This window comes from Rhea americana, unplaced genomic scaffold (genome assembly GCF_003343005.1).
Source record: "Rhea americana isolate MKP2758 unplaced genomic scaffold, rheAme1 scaffold_299, whole genome shotgun sequence".
Classification (NCBI taxonomy): Eukaryota; Metazoa; Chordata; class Aves; order Rheiformes; family Rheidae; genus Rhea; species Rhea americana.
The window spans coordinates 677,539-697,368 of NW_028186422.1; the positions used below are offsets into that span (position 1 = coordinate 677,539).

The 19,830-nt window shown below is 33.7% G+C and overlaps 1 protein-coding gene across 1 annotated transcript in view; it reads left to right on the top strand.

Moving 5' to 3' along the window:
* CSMD1 (CUB and Sushi multiple domains 1) overlaps positions 1-19,830 on the top strand; it is a 626,201-nt gene that overhangs the window by 528,085 nt on the left and 78,286 nt on the right. The window contains exons 50-51 of the mRNA XM_085309436.1: positions 4,642-4,827; positions 18,481-18,675. Of these exons, the coding sequence (XP_085165562.1) occupies positions 4,642-4,827; positions 18,481-18,675 (381 nt within the window). The remainder of the gene's footprint in view (positions 1-4,641; positions 4,828-18,480; positions 18,676-19,830) is intronic.

The window sequence follows — 19,830 nt, forward strand, 5'->3', positions numbered from 1 at the left end:
TTTTTAAAAATTTAAAAGTTCTGCAAACTTGGAAAATGCTAGAATAAAGACCTACATTTTTCCTTATCTTCTTCTTTTTTTTCAAAACAGTCTGATTTTTATATGTTTTTCTTTTGTACTTTGTTTTTTACATTACCCATTTTAACTTTGAAAAATAGATGTAAAAGTAATGAGGTACATGAAGATTGGAAGAGGTCTGAGTGTGAGGGAGATTATTTCTTTGAATAATTAAGGAAGACGTCTGCAAATACAGGGGGCAAAATGGGATAATTCACAGAAAGTGGAAGGAAGAATGTGTGGATACATACAGGTATTGACATGAGGTCCTAGAAATTGATCATAGATGACCAGTGGAGAAAAGGTCCCAAAAAGTAATAAATTCTGAACAAAAATTAAGCAGACTTGACAACGTTATAAAATGCTTAAACATTGAGTCTGTTCATGTTATTTTGTCACTATATGCAAGAAATATCTCTGACACATTAGAAATGCAGCGTGCTCACAAGTACGTTTTTTCTTTCATTTTAAGCAATATTTATAATTTTGACAGTATGTGTATGACTGGGAGTATATAGAAATCTAACAGTAGAGGAAAAAAGATATTGCACCTAGGGAGTGAGGATAATCGTTACTGGAAACTTCTTATGAATGTAGGATTCCTTAGTTTTAATATGTCACTGTTACAAATCTGAAGCAATTATTTTTTCAATATGCTCTAAAATGTAAAGTATTTTTCTAAACATATTAAATATCTGTTATCAAAATTAATTAAAGTTATGCATTTAGTCCAGCTCATGGATTTCACTATGGGATATTTCCCTCAAAAATTCTGTAATTAAGTCTGAAATTCCAGTAAAATTGATTTCATATATTTACATTTGTAATTAAACATCATGACTGTGGCTCGATTAATTAATCAAATTTGATTGTATTCATTATCAGAAAAGAGAAATTCTCTTTTATACATGTAATATAACAATATCAATTTTAATGCAAATACATCTCTAATTTGGGTTAATCTGGTAGGACCAAATGATATTTTTCAATTCATTTCATCAAATACAGATACATATAATAATGTTCCGGACAATATATAAAGAACTTGACTTCTGTCTGGGGCATTATAACTTCTGCTATTATCTTTAAAAATAATAAACAAGTGCGAATGTGAGGTTATCAAAAAATAATGTGTGATTGTGTAAAAATACAATTCTCTCTGATTATAGGTATTTTAAGTTTAGCCTGACTCATTTTTTTCTCTTATTTGAACAAGTGAAAGTAAAGATAATTTGAGATTGAAAATTTCCAGGCTGATTTCTTGATTTCATATTTGTATAAGATTTTTTTATTTTATATATTTATTTTTATGTATATATGTACATATATTTCTACACACACAGAGGCACAAATTCCTGGATTGAAAGCAGAAATTTATCAGTAAGATTATCTCTTCAGTTATCTAATAAAAATCATTGCTGTTACATAATTTGGCTAATTTAAAAATATATTTATCCGTGGAAGATGATTTTGATAAATATTGCTTTATTTTGATGAGTTTTGTTATGTTATTGCACATGGACATTTCTTATGAAGCTGCCTCTTCTTGCATTATTGAGATGAACAAGAACTGTTTTAAATGTTCTGTCTCTGGTAGAACATTGATATCTTAATGTTTCCTCTGAGCACGGAAACTTGTAAATCAGAGATCACTATTTTCTTTTCAAATATGGCTGGTAGTATGTGCCATAGTAGCTTACTAAAAATAACGCATGACTTTTAGATATTAGTCTGATGAAATCAGCTATTCTGTGTGTTTGAGCATGTAATTAAACACAGGCCTTTTACTTTCTTGGTAAAAGTTATTATGCAAAAAAAATTATTTTTTTCCAATCCTGTCTTAAAAATGTGAAGTAGTTAGCACTCTCTCCCCTTGCTCCCCTCCACCCCCTTTGGCTTGGCTTATTTTGGTTTGTTTTGGTTTTTCTGAAACACTGGAATAGACAGCGTGAAGAGAATATGGAATTTCCATCACTGGAAGTTTTTCGGGAACATGTTAGGTGGACCTTGACCAAGTATAATTCTGGCTTCTGTTAGAGGAATTCTTTTGTTATTTAGTGATGCTAACAGTACTAAATATTTTGTTTGGATACTACTGTTCTAGAAGCCATTAACAGCCTCCGGAATAGCAGCAGGAATATTTCTTCCCTATCCCAGTTTCTTGGGGAGAGACAAATAGACAGCCAGATTGTAACAGGGGCAGTGCCAGAACTGGTTTTGTGTTCAATAACTAAAGCAGCAGCAGGAATAACCTCACGTTGTGACAATGCGAGATTCATCAGCAGCGTTCCAGGCAGGAGGAAAGATTGTAGAGGACTGTGGTGCGACACCGAGAATGACAGCGGTGAGGTCTGAGAGGAAGTGTGGATTTTGAGGTGCTTCAGTACACAGGATAGTAGATCAGAACAGGCGTAACTGATGATAGTTTTGCTTGAATGCGACCAGGGCAGTGTATCCTTCCCTTCTTCATTTTCTCCAACAGCATCAAGAGCATCCAGGATGGGTCTCCAGAGCCATTTCCTTCCCGCTTTTCTCTCTCTCTCTCTCTCTGGTTTGGGTGCAAAAAGTGCCAATGAGATGTGTTACAAAGGAAGGAGCTTATTTTTCAACATTTCTTCAGTTCTAGTTCTATTTGCAATGTGACAGATTCCAGATGGAAGCAAACAACTGAAATGAACTAACCATTTATCATTTTATAATGCCTACCTCTCTTCATTATATTCATATGCAACACACTGTTATATTTAATTTAAATGCATCAAATGTGACAACTCTGGAATATTGAAAACAACTTTTAGAGTAGTGTTTACAGTACCATGACAATGTGTTGTGAAATTAATCATTTTCATTGAATCAGGTAAATGATAACAAAAATGAGACAATTTTTTCTTTATTTATCTTCACCTGTGTTTAACAGAGTTCAGACACAGTCTGTCACTTCTTCCTTTGTAATATATTGATCTTATTAAATAATAATACTTCACAGTTCCGAGAGGAAAGACTTTGTGACTGTTAAATTGTTGAAGCATATCTTACAATTGGATGTGTATATATAAATATACATTTTATATATATATATATGTACATATGTATGTATACAGAACAGACATTTTCATTTGAAAAAAATCCTCCCTGGGTTGTTATATATGTAGAAATGAAAGCTTCAGAACTGTTTTATCTTTATTCAGTGTATTTACTGAAGATTAATAAACTGGATGTTAGACTCAAAGAGGCTAGTGATTCTATAACCATATATATTGGCTTATGAAATTTTCGAATAGATTCATTCTAATATTGCGGTATGTTCTATGGTCCAAGTTACCATTTTACAGAAAATAAAATATTTTCAGAGAAAACAATGCTATGACTTTACCTTCAAAAGAGCCACAGGGCAAATACAAACTCTTTATCAGCATTTCCAACTTACAGAAGCATCTACAGCTAATCTTTGTGGATAAATAACGATTTTAAACAGCATGTAGCATTAAAAAACAAAAAGTATACCAAATATTTACCTTTCTTCTTTTTGTTTTCAAAATTAAGGGAAGTGAGTTGTCTGGCGGAAGGCAGTTGAGCCTTGGAAACTTAAAGGTGGATGAAATAAATATTTCTGGAATTATACCCTGTCTTAAAATTGTGTATTAGGAGATACTGTTAAATGCACTGTACTGAGCTCTGATAAAAGAAGCTGAAAAACTAAATGCTGTTTATACTTCAGTAAGTGGAAAACTTTGGGAACTTGAAAAAATAATTACTTGTCTGGGGAACAATTTTGAAGGAGCAACAAAAAGCTATAATATTTTGGAATCTCAAAGCAATTGTTAATGAGGTACAATATCCATTTTGAAGAAATTGGAATCAGAGGGAACTCAAAACTGCACCTGTTTAAAGTAAGTAATTTCCTTCATGGTATGGAAAATGAATAAGGCCTGAATTCACATAATATTTTGCATTTTGAAGTGAATTAGGAAGGTATGTAATTAAGTGCTCAGCAGTAAGTATCTGAATAACATCCTTAATTTCAGTAAAACTCTTCATGGTCTAAATACATGTTTAGGTGCTTTTCTTGTCAGACAAGAATGTTAAACTGAATTCTCAAATGTCAAACATTGTCTTACATGTTTAAAAACAAACAAACATGAAGTTCTATTTATAGTAGATGGAGAATGAAAGAAATCCAGAGAAAATGGAAGCAGAGTATTAGAAAACATTTAAGAAGTTTCCAGTTCATTTCTTACTGGATCCAATCACTTTGGATATTTTCTAGATTTTTTTTCCCTAAAAAATAAGCTATTGACATTTCATTGCTTAGTCTATGTTGGAATTTCCATCTCTCCAGTGATTGAATTGAGCAAAATAATGATTTCTAAAATGACTATTTTAGATCCAAATATTTGCTAATATTTTAAATATGCTTACATTTTTGGAATGTTGTAAATATGATGGAAATTTATTGCAGTTTTACAAAAGGAATATGTCAAAATTGTTATTCTGTGATTATTATTTCAGAGATGGGGCAATATTTTTTTCTTTTAATTAAAATGAGAAAGTAACATTTTTTTAAATCTTTTCCTTTCTTTTTAGCTGTATCTTGTGGTATTCCTGAATCCCCTGGGAATGGTTCAGTTATAGGTAATGAATTCACTTTGGGCAGTAGATTGGTATATGAATGTAATGAGGGCTTCAAGCTAGAATCTAGTCAACAAGCAACAGCAGTATGTCAAGAAGATGGATTATGGAGCAACAAAGGGAGGTCACCTGTCTGTAAATGTAAGTGGGAATGTAATTCTCAAGCATATTTTCCTTGAACTTTCTCTGGAAAATCTTCAGTGATGATGTTTAGATTTTATGTGTATATATATATATATATATATATATATATATCCTCTGAACAGGAAATTCAGGAACACATAGTCATTCAGTATGTAGCAAATTAAACACAGAAAAGGCCTATTAAATTTATATAATAAAAAACTTATCTTCTGCAAAAAATCTGACATAAAATCTTTAAATAATTCACATTTTCATGTATATTTTGAGTAATGCTATCTTTTCCATCTTCAAAGTATTATGTCACAATTACCGATTTTAATTCATTTTTAATACAAATTCTAAATTAAAGCAAAAACTATTTCTTAAAATGCTGTTAGTTTAAATAATTAATCAGGATAAGGGTCCTTTACTTTTGTTTTTGTCTCCTACTGGAAGTAGCCAGTGTAATATGGACTCTCCTATTGTGTAACATAGTCTCTCATATGTTTTTGGGTTACGGCGATCTGTTTTTTGTACAGGATCAGAACAATAATTAACTAAGCCTGACTTCAACCATTTGACTTGAATTACTGATTAGAACATAAAATTATTAATTGTTATTATACTATACTTATCATTGCAAGATAATTTAGAATCTAGAACTAATCGACAGGGTATGTATCTGTTTTCCAGATTCTAAATTTGAAAAGCACTTCCATTTTTCAAACAAGTAAAATTACATTATTTTTAAAGGAGGAGTGAAATGATGTGAAAATGAGAATTTTGAAATTATATTCAATTGTAAAGTAATTTTCACTTATTTGATTTGCTCTGCTTGAATTAATTGGTGTATTATATAACATGCTTCTTGGGAATTCGGTCCAAATTATTTTTTCTTAAAACTATATACATACACAATTGTAATAAATGGATCATGTTAGTGAGCTATGTTGAGGTGAAATGTAGAGGTAGAATATGAGTCAAAACATTTATCTAAGTGTTTTTTTTTTTGATTTTTTTTTTTTTTTTTTTAGAATATGACTAAAACAGATTATTTTTTCCTGAGGAATTGTCCTTTTGAATGAAAAAGATTGGTTTATGTATATTTTGTATCTCTCCATGCAATATAATGTTCAACTCAAGCATCCATGATTTCAGAACATTTCTGTGAAAGAGTGACAAATCGTTCTGTAACTACCTACCTGTTTTGGAAATCATAAATACTAACTACAGAAGAGAGGTTGAGTACACTCACCTTGCCTTACTCTCACCTACTACATTAAAGACAAACAAACAAACAAAAGAGACTTCATGCAAATGAGCAAGTAGCTTTGCTGCCACATTAGTGAGATTGACTGAGAAGTGTGAAGCTGTGTAATTTATTACACTGAGTTCAGCATTTCCCTAATAAAACAAAAATTTTGAAAGGAGAAGGAGTCCTACAAAAATACTTTCTTAAAACTTGTTTTTAAAGAGAATAAAATGCAACAATAATTTTGTTTGTAAATAGCTAAAAGTAAGAAATCAAGTATTTTCCAGTGCTAGGGGAAAACAATTTGAAGATATGATGCTATTATCTTTTCTTCTGGTGATTAATCAACACCAGGCTTCTGCATTCTTTATTTCTAATAATACTGATTTTTTTCCCAGAAGCAGTTTTTTGAGATAACTTCTACACGTTATCAGCTTATAACGGTTTCATTTTACAGTGTGTGAAATTCTCCAGTCTTTAAATAAAATACTCAAAGCCTTTAGATTGTTGAGTCATGCTGAACTTGAATTCAAGCCTAAACTTATAAAAATGTGCCTTATTTATGAAAACAGAATTCTTTCATTAAAATAATAAAAAAGCCCACACTTAATGTGATACAGTCTTACTAAGTGATTGCTTATCTATACATTGAAATTGTGACTAGAACTGAAGTGGCTATAATTATTTGTCACTCAGTTCAATGTATTATGTGAGTGTGTTTTCTCTTCAATACTACAATCTAAACAGGAAATTGGAAGAAAAAGAATTTATTCCTGTCTTGTTTAGGTTAGAAGAGAGAAGGGAGCTTTGACATATTAGCTGAGCTGGGCTGGAGGAGGAACTGAAAGCAAACCATCAGGTACCCCACAAACCTCAGAGACAAAGTACATTTATCCCTATCTTGTCTCACAGGATTTATTTTATACTGGGGTAGGCACAGGCATACTCTTTCTTCCATTCATGACGGGAGAGCCACATCAGATTTTTGTTATTGGCTGTGAATCTTTTATTCAGCATCTTGCTTGGGTTGCATACTTCACTACCAGCTTGAGCTGAATGGTGGTGCTTATATTCACAGAATCACCAAATGGTTGAGTTTGGAAGAAACCTCTAGAAATAATCTAGTCCAAACTCCTTGCTCAAGCAGGGTCACCTAGAGCAGGCTGCCCAGTCCAGACAGTTTTTGGGTTTCTCCAAAGATGGATCAGCCACTCCCTCTAGTTTGGTATCATCAGCAAACTTGCTGAAGGTGCACTCTGTCTCTGCATCCATGTCACTGATGAACAATATTGGACCCAGTATTGACCCCTGAGGGACATTGCTAGCTACATGCCTCCAACTAGACTCTGCACCACCGATGACAACCTTCTGAGTTCTGCCTTTCAACAAGTTCTCAATCACCTCACTGTTCACTTGTCTAGCCCACACTTCCTGAGCTTGCTTATGTGCATGTTATGGGAGACAGTGTCGAAAGCCTTACTGAAGTCAATGTAGAGAGCATTCACTCTTCTCTCCTCATCTGCTTGTCCAGTCATCCCATCATAGAAGGCTATCAGATTGGTTAAACATAATTTCCCCTTGGTGAATACATGCTGACTGCTCCTGATCACTTTTTCTCCACGTGTTTAGAGATGACATCCAGGACGAGCTGTTCCATTATTTTTCTAAGGATGGAGGTGAGGCTGATTGGCCTGTAGTTCCCTGGGTCCTCTTTATTGCCCTTTTTGAAGAGTGGAGTGACATTGGCTTTCTTCCAGTCCTCAAGCACCTCTCCTGATCTTCATGACCTTTCAAAAGTGATTGAGAATAGCCTGTCAATAGCATCTGCCTGCTCCCTCAGCACTCATGGGTGCAGCCCATCAGGACCCGTGGATTTGTGGATTTGTGGGTGTAAAATTTGCCTAAATGATCTCTAACCCCATCCTCCTCAACCAAGGGAAAGTCTTCGTTTCTCCAGATTTTCTCTCTTGTCTCCAGGCCCTGGAATTCCTGAAGACTGACCTGAGCAGAAAAGATTGAAGCAAAGGTGGCATCCAGTAACTCTGCCTCTGTGTATCCTTTATCACCAGGGCACCCACTCTATTCAGCAGTGGGCCCACATTTTCCCTAGTTTTCCTTTTGTGACTGATGTATTTGAAGAAGCCCTTCTTGTTGTCCTTGACATGCCTTCGTAGATTTAATTCAAAATGGGCCGTAGCCTTCCCAGTCTTATCTCTGCATACTAAATTATATCCTGTATTTGTCCAAGTGGCCTCTTTTTCCACATTCTGTGTACTTTCTTCTTCAGGTTTAGCTCAGTTGGTTAGAGTGTAGTGCTACTAATGCCAAGCTCGCAGGTTCAATCCCTGTACAGGCTATGCTGAGGGTGGGACTAGATGATCTCCAGAGATCCCTTTCAACCTTACCATTCTATGATTCTATGATTCTTCTGTCTGAATTTGGCCAAGAGCTCCTTGCTCACCCATGCAGGTCTCCTGCCCCCTTTGCTGGACTTCTTACTCATAGAGATGTACTACTCCTGAGCTTGGAGGAAGTGATGTCTGAATACTAGCCAGCTCTCTTGGATTCCTTTTCCTTCTAGAGCCCTAACCCATGGGATTTCTCCCAGTAGGTCCCTGAAGAGGACAGAGTTTACTCTCCTCAAATCCAGGGCTGTGATCACACTTTCTGCCCTGCTTCCTCCTCACAGGATCCTGAACTGGAGCATCTGCCCTGTGAGGAAAGGCTGCAAGAGCTGGGCCTGTTTAGCCTGGAGAAGAGAAGAATGAGAGGGGATCTTATCGATGTCTATAAATACCTGAAGGGAGGGTGTCAAGAGAATGGGGCCAGACTTTTCTCAGTGGTGCCAAGTGACAGGACAAGAGGCAATGGGCAGAAATTGAACCACAGGAAGTTCCTCGTGAATACGAGGAGGAATTTCTTCCCTGTGAGAATGACGGAGCCCTGGCACAGGTTGCCCAGGGATGTTACGGAGTCTCTTTTTCTGCAGATATTCAAAACCCGCCTGGATGCGATCCTGTCCAGTGTGCTCTAGGTGACCTTGCTTGAGTAGGGTGTTGTACTAGGTGATCTCCAGATGTCCTTTCCAACCTCAACCATTCTGTGACTCTGTGAATTCCACCATCTTATGGTCACTGCAGCCAAAGCTGCTCCCAGTCTTCACGTCTCCAACCAGCCCTTCCTTATTTGTTAGTACAAGGTCCAGCACCTCACCTCTCCTCAATGACTCCTCCATCACCCATGTCTGAAAGATATCATCAGTGCTCTCCAGGAACCTCCTGAATTGCTTTTACCTTGCTGCATTATTCCCCCAGCAGATATCAGGATGGTTAAATTCCTCTATGAGAACCAGGGCCTGTGATTGTGAGGCTACTTCCAGCTGTTTGTAGAAGGCCTTATCTACTTCCTCTTCCTGATCAAATGGCCTGTAGTAAACACCCACAACAGTGTCACGCTTGTTAGTCCACCTTTTAATCCTTTCCCATAAGCTCTCAACTGGCTCGTCATCCACCCCCAGGCAGAGCTCCATACATTCCTACTGCCCTCTTAAAGGCCCCTCATAAAAGGCAACTCCTCCTCCTTGTCTTCCTGGCTTGTCCTTCCTATTTTGAATATGTCGTGTTGCTCTGGCCCTAGTATACCTGATAAAAATACCAGAATTGGTTCTGAACTAAGCCGATTTCCTCTTTAAGACTGATAGATGGAACTAGACAGCTTATTTGGTAATGTTTGACTCTTTAGGAAAACTGATAATTTAATGGTAGAGCCATAGAAATTATAACTGAAAGTTATAAGTTTAGGAGATCTAATCATCAGTGACAGATATGTCAGATAATCATTTAACCTAACCTGAAAAACCTTCTTGAGCACTCTATTTCAGTAATTCACATTTTTTTACATTAGCAAAGTTTTTCCATATACATGTGGAAAACCTGAGTCTACATTGCTACAGTGTAAAGCCATTATTTCTTGTTGTATCCACAATGGACAAGAAGATTTTATTGCATTCTTCTTTCATTCTTCTTTATGTATTTGAAGGCTGTTATGTCATCTCAGTCCAGCTGTTCTATAGAGTTAATCTTGCTATGGTTCATTCTCAATGTTTCTTCCTACTTTTTGAATTGATTATTCTCATTGCTGTCCTCTGGACACTGTCGAGTTGATGCACATCTTTCTTGATGTTTCTTAAGAGCATCTTGATGTCTTTTAAAATCAAACACAGTATTTCCACTGAGAATGTAGGAAAGACTATTCAGAAACATCTATGATCACACAAACATGTTCTGAATTCAGAACAAGCTATGGAAGGAAGGCAATGCATTGAACTGTCCTATATTCTCCCAGAAAAAATGGTCAAAGTGCCAAGAACATGATTGGAATATTTAATCAGAGGGTATATCAACGGATGCTTTTGAAGGAAGAGGGGCGTGTAACTATCTGGGAATTAAAAATATATTGACTATACTAAAAACATATTGCAATATATCTACAGGGAAAAAAAATCGACTTCTACTTTAGACTTAACCAGATAATCACTACCCTACCAACTGAGGTAAAATTGTGATTTTTAATAAAAATAGGCACAACTGTAAACATTATAAGGTTTTGTTTAATATTTATAGTATTCTTATAAAGTAGGTATAACATTTTATCTCATCTTTTTCTATTTTTCTAAAATTCAGTCAGTTTGAAAAAAAAGCCCATTATTTAGTAAAGCCAGAAGTGCTTCAGTAAAAAAGACTAGATATTTAAATGAAAATGTAAAAGTTAGCATTTTCAAAATGGATTGCTATTCAGTTGTGCATGCTTTACCAAAGATTACCTACCTAGTAAGTAGGTAATGTGAGGAAGAGCTTGAACGAATACACAAAATATCCTATTTTTGTTGTATGGCTGCTGTAAGGATAAATGCATTTAGTCTCCAAAGATAGAAACATCTCAGACTTGATGCGGAGGAAACACAATGCAGAAAAGTAAATGGTAAATAAATGAGTTGATTTTATCCCTGGGTTTATTAAAATGAAGGTTTAAATAAAGGCAGTTTGTTTTGCAAAGTATCTCTGATAATATAATGCCTGAGGCAGACATTTGAAGCTCCTTTCTTTTCATTAAAAGTATTTTTACCAACTTCAGATCATGGGAAATATGATTCATGCTGGTCACACAGCAAGACACAGAAGAATCATGTACATTAAGCTATTGGATTTAATTACATGAAATAGCAATCAACAGATACCAATTAAGAGAACTGGACTGAATGATAAGTAACTTGCTTCACTGATTTTGCATTCCTCATCACTAGCACAAGTTCAAGGGAGCTATAGGTATCTATAGTGCCATTTGAATGCCTTTCTCAGGCTATTCTTAAATCCAGGCCAATGTTCTGATTAGAGAACAACCCTATAATAGTAAGTTCAGACATGAAGAGAGGACACTGTGTGAAGCCTGCAAGAACTTTTGGCTGAAAGTACATTACTATTAGAAAAGAAGGGAGTGTAATAGGAAGTTCAAAAAAAAAAAAAAAAAAAAAAAAATTCCATCCAAAAGGTGCAGATATACCTGGGAAATGTGGATAAATCACAGAACTAGAACCGGATATAGGTACCTATAGGATTTGTTTTCCTTACTGTGTGCTATATGAAGTGACTGTAGTACCTTTTACATCAATGACTATCATTTGTATAGTACTTAAGTACAAAGGAAAAGCTCTGTGGGCCTGATTGCAAATTTAAGGTCTTAAGTTGTAATATAGTCAGCTGAGAAACACTGCTTTACCTTGTCAGGCATGAGCACCTTTACACACCCATAAACTACTCTTGTAAAAAGTTGTTAGTTTCCATCTTTCTAATATTTTTTTTTTTAAAAAAAAAGAAGATCTTTTGGAAAATTCTTGTTTTGTCTATTCCATTTCATCAGCAATGATTTGAATTGTGTCTGCCACTGTGGAAATACTGATTCTTGCAGTAACAAGTTCAAAGGGAAAAATCTTAAATGAAATTTCCTTCCATTCCTTTGAATGACATAATCTCTTCCTATTATTATACTAAAATTACACCATCATAGCATGATTATTACATTTTTGTGACAAATTAGTGAAAATTATACCTACATATTTTTTCTGTGCCTCACTTTCTTCAGAATATATATCATCAATTGCAGAGAAGTTAAGTCTTGCAAATCAGAAAGACTAAAAGCTGAAAAGACAAAAGGACTTACATCTAAGTGCTAAATTTAGATATATCTCTCCTGAAGATCAATCCAGCGTCTCACTTGGATGTGTAGAAGGTCCATAACTATTTTCTAGAGAAACAAGGTCATCTAAACTACCCTGCCCATTTAGACACTACTGACCAGTCCAAACAACAGACAGTGCTTAAGAAAGATGTTGGTAGGAACCACTCCATTCACCTCAGATATTTCTTTCATTTTTAAATGTTTTTAATCCCAAATTTAAAATATTTTTCACTACATACTTGTTTATTTCTGTTGCTTCTCTGTAGTTTTCTGATTTGGAAATCTACATGTTCATGTGGAAGCGTTTTTCCTTTTGCATCATATTGATAGAAGTGACTTTTTTTTCCTAAAGACAACAGATAAGAATATCTATCATTTTGGAAGTCACTATCTATATATATTTCTTAGGGTTTTTATTATTATTATTATTTTATGAACTCGTGACACTGACTTTCCTCATGAAAAAGAAATACTAACTTAAAGCCAGGGTTCTCTCTCCGCAGCAATCAAATTTCTTATTAGGAAAGCCCATTCATAACTTGAAAATATTATTTACTTTTCCCTGTGATTAATGTAAAGAAATAGCTGTTATAAAGCTTCTCTATCAAAAGATACAGAAAGGAGGTGTTGTGCTTCATTGTGTCAGTAGAAGAAAATATATAATGTAGTAATAGCAAGCTACTGAAAAATTGGTATGACATCTGAATCAGAAAGGTTATACTAAGCCTGTTCTGAACCAGGAGGGAGTTTGTTTCTTTGTTTAGTATATGTACTACAGTGCTATTAGAGGATTCGCTGTTTACTGGTTCCAAAATTCATGTTCCATGAGAAGAAACCTCAGTAATATATTTGCAAAATATGAGTTTGCTCTGAGAAACTGTACATTCCAGTGCTGTAAACTTTTGACAGTCTGGGATGTGATACGTGAATGAGAATTTAAGGGTGTATGATATTTTTAGAAGAACTAGGGTGAATGAAACACACAATTCTTCCAGAATTCAAGCATCACTTTTTTCATAAAAGGGCAAAATAAAAAAGAATTTTGCTGGGACAGCATGAAGCATATTTTTAAAAAAGACATTTCTAGTGCTAGAAAATATCTAATATAAATTCTTAAAAAAATTATAATTATGATTAATGCCTATTTTTAAAGTTTTGCCAGCCACTTAGTAAAAAGTGATATGAACACCTGACCAGCTGAAATTAAGGGAAGTATAACCTTTTTTGTTCCATAGGAAATCTGGAGAAATGAAACTCCTTTAAGAATGCACAAAAAAGAGCATTAATGTCAGCAGGATCTGGTAAATGCAAAGCAGAGCATTCTGTTCTGTGCATCATCTCCTGCACTCTGTGCTTTCTTACCATACCAAGGGAACTCATTTAAAATACTGTCTCAGAGGGTTAAAAAATAGTGACAGCAAATTTCATGCTTTATATCTATGTTTCTCTTTGCAAGATCAGAAGAACTGAATGCATACACTTACTGCAAGATCATGATGCCACCTACTTTTTCTGATTATGCCAATATGTCCTACAAGCTAAATACCATAATTTGCATTAAAATATGAATATATGCAATGCTAGATTATATTTATATATGCACTTATAAGATGTACTCAGGTAGGTTATAGTGTTGGTGCTAACATCTATACCAGCATACATTTGTTACTAAAGATACTGCTAAAACAGAGTAACTTCTTAGCTACTCTTAATTGATTTCCTTTCCATGGGAGTGAGCAGATACATAACCTAGGAAATTGAGTCTGTAGTTAATTATTTTTTCTAAAATTTTAATTACTTGAGATATCCCCTGCAAATGGATAGCTTTGTTGCCCTTTCCAGTTAGTCCCTAATATACTGGTTCAAACGATTAAATCAGGTGCCTTGTTTTATGCTACTTTCTCTAATACTAAGCATTTTAAAGAGCACCTTGCATCTAAACATTGCCTTTGCATAATCTGCAAATTGTAGATCTCACTGTAGATATTTTTGAAAGCAGCAGTGTGACTGAGCTATAACAGCAATGTTTTGACCATTTCTTTCTGATACGATTTCCTAGAAATTAATTAGAAAATAATTAGAAATTTTAGAAGTTTTTTTATAATTTTAATTATCTTTGTACATATCTATTTATACTACTTTGAAACATGGTTCTGAATAGTAGTTCTGAAGTAAAGCATCAATTGTATTATAAATGCAAAAAGAAATTTGTGAACATAAATAGGGAGTGTGTCATCACTCATTGTTCATAGATATATAATTGGTGGCATTTTCTATTAGCTAGGACGTATGAAAGACCATATGCAACACTTCCACTAACATTTCCTAACATCAGTATTTTTTTTTCCTTTTTGTTAAGGATGGTTCTGTTACACAGAATACTTATTAAGAGATAGTGTTTGTTCAGTTAGCTGTAGTAAAATAGTTAATTATTTCAAGCATTTTAGATGGAGTTTGGATATGTTAGACTGGTAACAAATCGACCTGACATAGCTGGCTGGATTGGCAGATTGACACTGAATACTGTTTGAACTTTTTGTTTATCTGCTCTGGAGTTTGGAAACTTTTCTAGTTTAAATGTGGTGAACATCAAAAAGCACTTGATTATTTTATGCCGGATTCTCTTCTTTTCTACTAGAACACTGAAGTTATCAACTTGCTCAAATGATCCTTTGTTCTTAGGCTCTGCAGTAGATGGGATTATTTGGTTTTCTAGAGTCTTCCTATTTTACTAATTCTTGTAAGATGAGACTGCACTACTTTCTCTCTTTTGGCTTTCATAATATACTACCTTAACATTAATTTTATTTTATTAATCTAATACTGTAGTTAGTCCATGTGATATATTTGAATGATATAGTTCTAATTAATTACATTATAAATTGAAATTACAGTAAGATGAAAATGGCCTTTCAATTTCTTCATGATCTTTTAATACCAGCTGAAAAATGACAAGCAAGTATCTGATGCCATTGCATTTACAAAATATTAGCCAGTTCCTAGAATTGAGATGATTTTTCATCATACACATTGCATTTGTCAATTTTTTTGTCTTGAAACAATAACTGTAGTAAGAGACACATAAATGACATTTGATGTCACATTTAAGATGCTGCTGGGATAGCATGAGATGCATTTTTTTTTAATTTACCTAATAGTAAGCAAAGACAAGCAAAGGCTTGCAGACATAAAGGCAACTCAGTATAAAGGAAGAGTCAGCTTTCTGTTATAGTATGCTATTGAACATATCAATAGCTGATTGTGTTTATAGACCAGAACAAGTAAAAAGAGTAAGAAAAGTACAAGGGATTGATCATTATGAAGAGTTACTCATAAATCTGCTCACATTAATATGCATTTTTTATTAAGTTTTAATAGCTGTAGTTAAAAAGTTTTTGCTTTACTTTATTGATGTTGTTCAGTACCACTGTTCCTGTAGTAATAAGTCTTGAGTAGCAAATGTGTTTTTGTGATAATAAAACAACTTAATTTTTCAACTTTTCTATGGTACTTATATCTCAGGATGAATGCCCTGCTTTTGAGCCTATTCAGAACTGTCAGTATATGGAGATTGTCACTTCATTAAAATGAGTCTTAATATAATTTCAAATGTTAATCATGTTTACTGACCTATACTTCATGACAAGTAATATTATTCCAAGATTTCTGAATAAAATAAACCTACAAAAAAGAGAGTACATCTTTGCATCTGGAAAAAGTTGGGATCATCTTTTTCATTTTCATCTATGTAAATAACAAGCAACACTGGTGTCCAGCCCATAATTTACAGGAGAGACACTCTTAGGGCCAAATTTATGCACTCAATCATAAACTATGTGCACTAAATCAAGTATGCATTAATAGTCTATTTTTTTTCCTGAAAGAAGGAGAAAATAATAAATCAAAATCATTACTTGTAAAATTAAAAGCTTAAATTTTTTTAAACAGCATTTTTAGTTGATTACACAGTCAGGAAGATTATACAGTCAGGAATTAAAGGAAGTATATTCTGTACTCAGACAATAACATCTTCAAGTAGAAATTCTACAAATGTATATTGAAATATGTTCTTGTATGTAAAGTGTGCTTGCAACAAGGTTCGAAGTGTATGTATAGATAAAGAGCAAAATAAATTATATACTAACATTAGTATTGGATTAAGAGGAAAGATTATGTGGCTCATTTACATACAGTGAAATAACTGAGCTTCTTATCTCTTTGTGTTTTAAGATATCCCTATGACTGAGAATACAGTTTTTAGTAGTGACTATTAGGCTAAGTAAGAAGTTCCTTTCATCTTTGAAAGAATGATATTTCTCATTAAATCTATTACTTCAAAGGTAAAGTGTTAAAAAAGTTTAATTTATCGAGGTATTGAATACCTATTTAGAATAATCTTGTCTTCTGATAGACCTATATGATTTCTGTCTGAAGTATTAAGTGCCTTTATGATAAACCTTTATGATCTTGATAGTGTTTAATAATAAATAAGGAAGAACTGTTTCTTAGTTAATAATTTTTATTCTTTGTCTAAGAAACACAGATTAGTAGATAGGAAGTTGTCTTTTAACTTGGCAAGTGGCTTCTAAATAGTCAGAATGTTATTATATGACATTATTTTTATGTCATACATAAGATATTCATATAAGATATAGGTAGATCAATATTTTTATCATTTACCAAAGTTATTCTGAAAAGTAGTGAAAATTCAAATTTTACAGGAGTGTTTCTTCTATTAGTTTCCATACATTTCAGTAATACCCAGGACTAATCTCTTTCATTATATGTTCGTACCGTTGATAAAATGACTTTGCACTTCTCAGACAACGAAAAGTAAGTCTAGAGTGTACATAACTAATTTTTGTCAGCTTCATGGGTCCTTCCACTAGGATAATGATGTAAATTTATTGTAGCATAAATGATAATCAGATTCTCATTCTTATTTTTTCACAAAATTTGGGTTTTTTACACATTTCTTCCTATTTCTTCTGTTTTGTATTTAACAGCATAACTTGAGCATAGTGTAGAAAAGATCAGACCTAATGATTCCTAATGTACTAGAGCTTTAGAAAAATTATTACTTTTCAAAGCAATATATAATAAAAATGAAAAAAGAGAGGGTGAATTTTTCTTTGCTGCTTCTTTTTTCTTTTTTTCCCCCAAAAGTGTTGCTTTTCTCAAGTATTGCTGGGATAATGATCCTTGCTAATGCATTCTTTGGGATATGGGCAGTTACTAATTCATTCAGAATTTTTCTGTAGCAGGGAAATTCTGAGTAATATATGAATCCAAATATGGCTATTTTTAATTAAAATAATCATAAATATTTTCATAAAACTAGTCTATTTATAGAGACATAGACATATTAAGATAGAATTCAATCCAATATGGTAAATAGTTTGTAGGCTTTATCCTGAATTGCAGAGCATCAGTTTAAAGCTGAAAAATATATAAAAAAATGCTATATATGGATGGTAGTTATTTCAGAAAAAAATCAATTACAGTTATAGTAAGTCTTATGAAAAACCTAAATTAAATTTCTTAGTGACCTGCGCTAACTACATTCCATTAAAAAATCGGGAATACTAAATGCCGCAGAACTGCAATCTCTCTAAAATTTCTCTGAATGTTATCTTTATTTTTAATAGCCAGTATACGAAGTTGAATTGCAAAATTTTCCTGAATATCCACAGTATACTATTTTATAGCAATTAGTATGTGATATGTGTTAACAAATTGTATGACAAGAACGTGCTAGAGCTTTTGTTAAATGAATATCATGGACAGAGAAACAGCATTGTGTGAAAATTCTTGTACATTGAATTATCAGAGGGCAGTAGAGCTGGAGATGTTGAGCTTTCACATAAAGTACACAGCATTATTTTTTGTTCCTTGGATATCCACTCTAGTCTGAGATGTGTTCTGGCTCTGAAATTTTTAAATGAATCACATTGAAGGGAGTGTTGTTGCATTGCAGCTCTCTAAATTAAAATGTACTGCAAACCTCTCCTCAATTCTTAATATTAATTGTATGTTGTTCATTATTTTTGATGGAAATCATGTTTCAAAAGTGCTTGTAGTGTGCTCAATTTACATTGCATGACTTCTGCCAATAAGGCAAGACATATTTTCTGTGAAAAAATGTAAGGGTAGAATGCTAAGATTTACATGTCCTTTCTTCACAGCTGTAACTTGTCCCAGCATAGAGACTCTGCTCACAGAACATGTTGTCTGGAGATTGATATCTGGGTCACTGAATGAGTATGGAGCTCAAGTCATGCTCAGCTGCAGTCCTGGATATTATTTATTGGGTCGAAGACTCATACAGTGCAGGACTAATGGAACATGGAGTGCAGGCAATGAAAGGCCAAGTTGTAAGGGTAAGGAACATACTTGTTTTCAGAATATAAAATGCTTTTTAATGCATACACTTTTCTATAAATAAGGCTTTTTTTTTWAAAAAAAAGTTCTTTTAATATCAATCTTCTATAAATAAGCAGATATAATATTTTCATTGATTATCACTTAATGAAATGAGTTGATTAGAACTCTGAATCTGTATGTGTAAAGTACAATACATTTCATACAACAGTCAGAGATTTAGAATCATAGGATCAATCTGGATGATGATCTAGGATTGTGGATTTATTCAACTAAGTATAGTGTAAGTATTTGGAGAATACTAGGAGATGATGTGACTATTTTAGAAGACCTTAGAATTAGGTTAGATTAGAAGATAATATTTCTTTGACCTTTTGGGTGAAACATAAAACATGTACAGTTGGAGAAACATACATGTGAGTTCATGAGCATGTTTTAATGCTTTCTTCATACAAAGGTATCATAAGGAATATTAGTCTGAATTCAGATGTTCAGTGCTTTAGAGAACCTTGACATTCCCTTTGAATGGTCACTATACAGTGACCATTCGTATGGTCACTAGAGTCAGTATAGTTGTCATGGGTTACAGTGTCAGAGTCTCAATAAATCCCCTCCAAAATCCATTCCTTCTTACTCCTTTCTCCAAGATGTTCTTCACTTCAGCAGGGGAAGATATTTGGCACATCAGCTAGCTCTGCCAACCTTAAAGCAAATACTTGTGCTGCACTATGGTAGCACTTATCTCTCTTTCAATGCCAGGGTGACACAGAAAGTCTAGCATCTAAAAAAAGTGGACAACTGACAGGCCGAACATACTGAGCAGAACTGGAAATAAAATTTAGACACACAGTTTTTCAGCATGACATGTCATTCCAATGAGCTACTCAAATTATGTATTTCATCCTGAAAAAGATACTTTATTTATTTGTTTTTAGAAAGGGATTTTTTATTCAGTAAAGTTGCCTTAATGAGAAGTTTTCTTTAATTTTACTTTTCCGTTTGTAATAATGTAAGATTTTTTAGAATGGCTATTCTGAGACAAACTATAAGGGACTTTTAATGGGGTCTGAATCAATAAGGGATATTTTATGACAGCTTTTACGAAAGAATTCTGGGGATCAGGCAAACAGTTCAGTTCTGGGATTTTTAAAGCA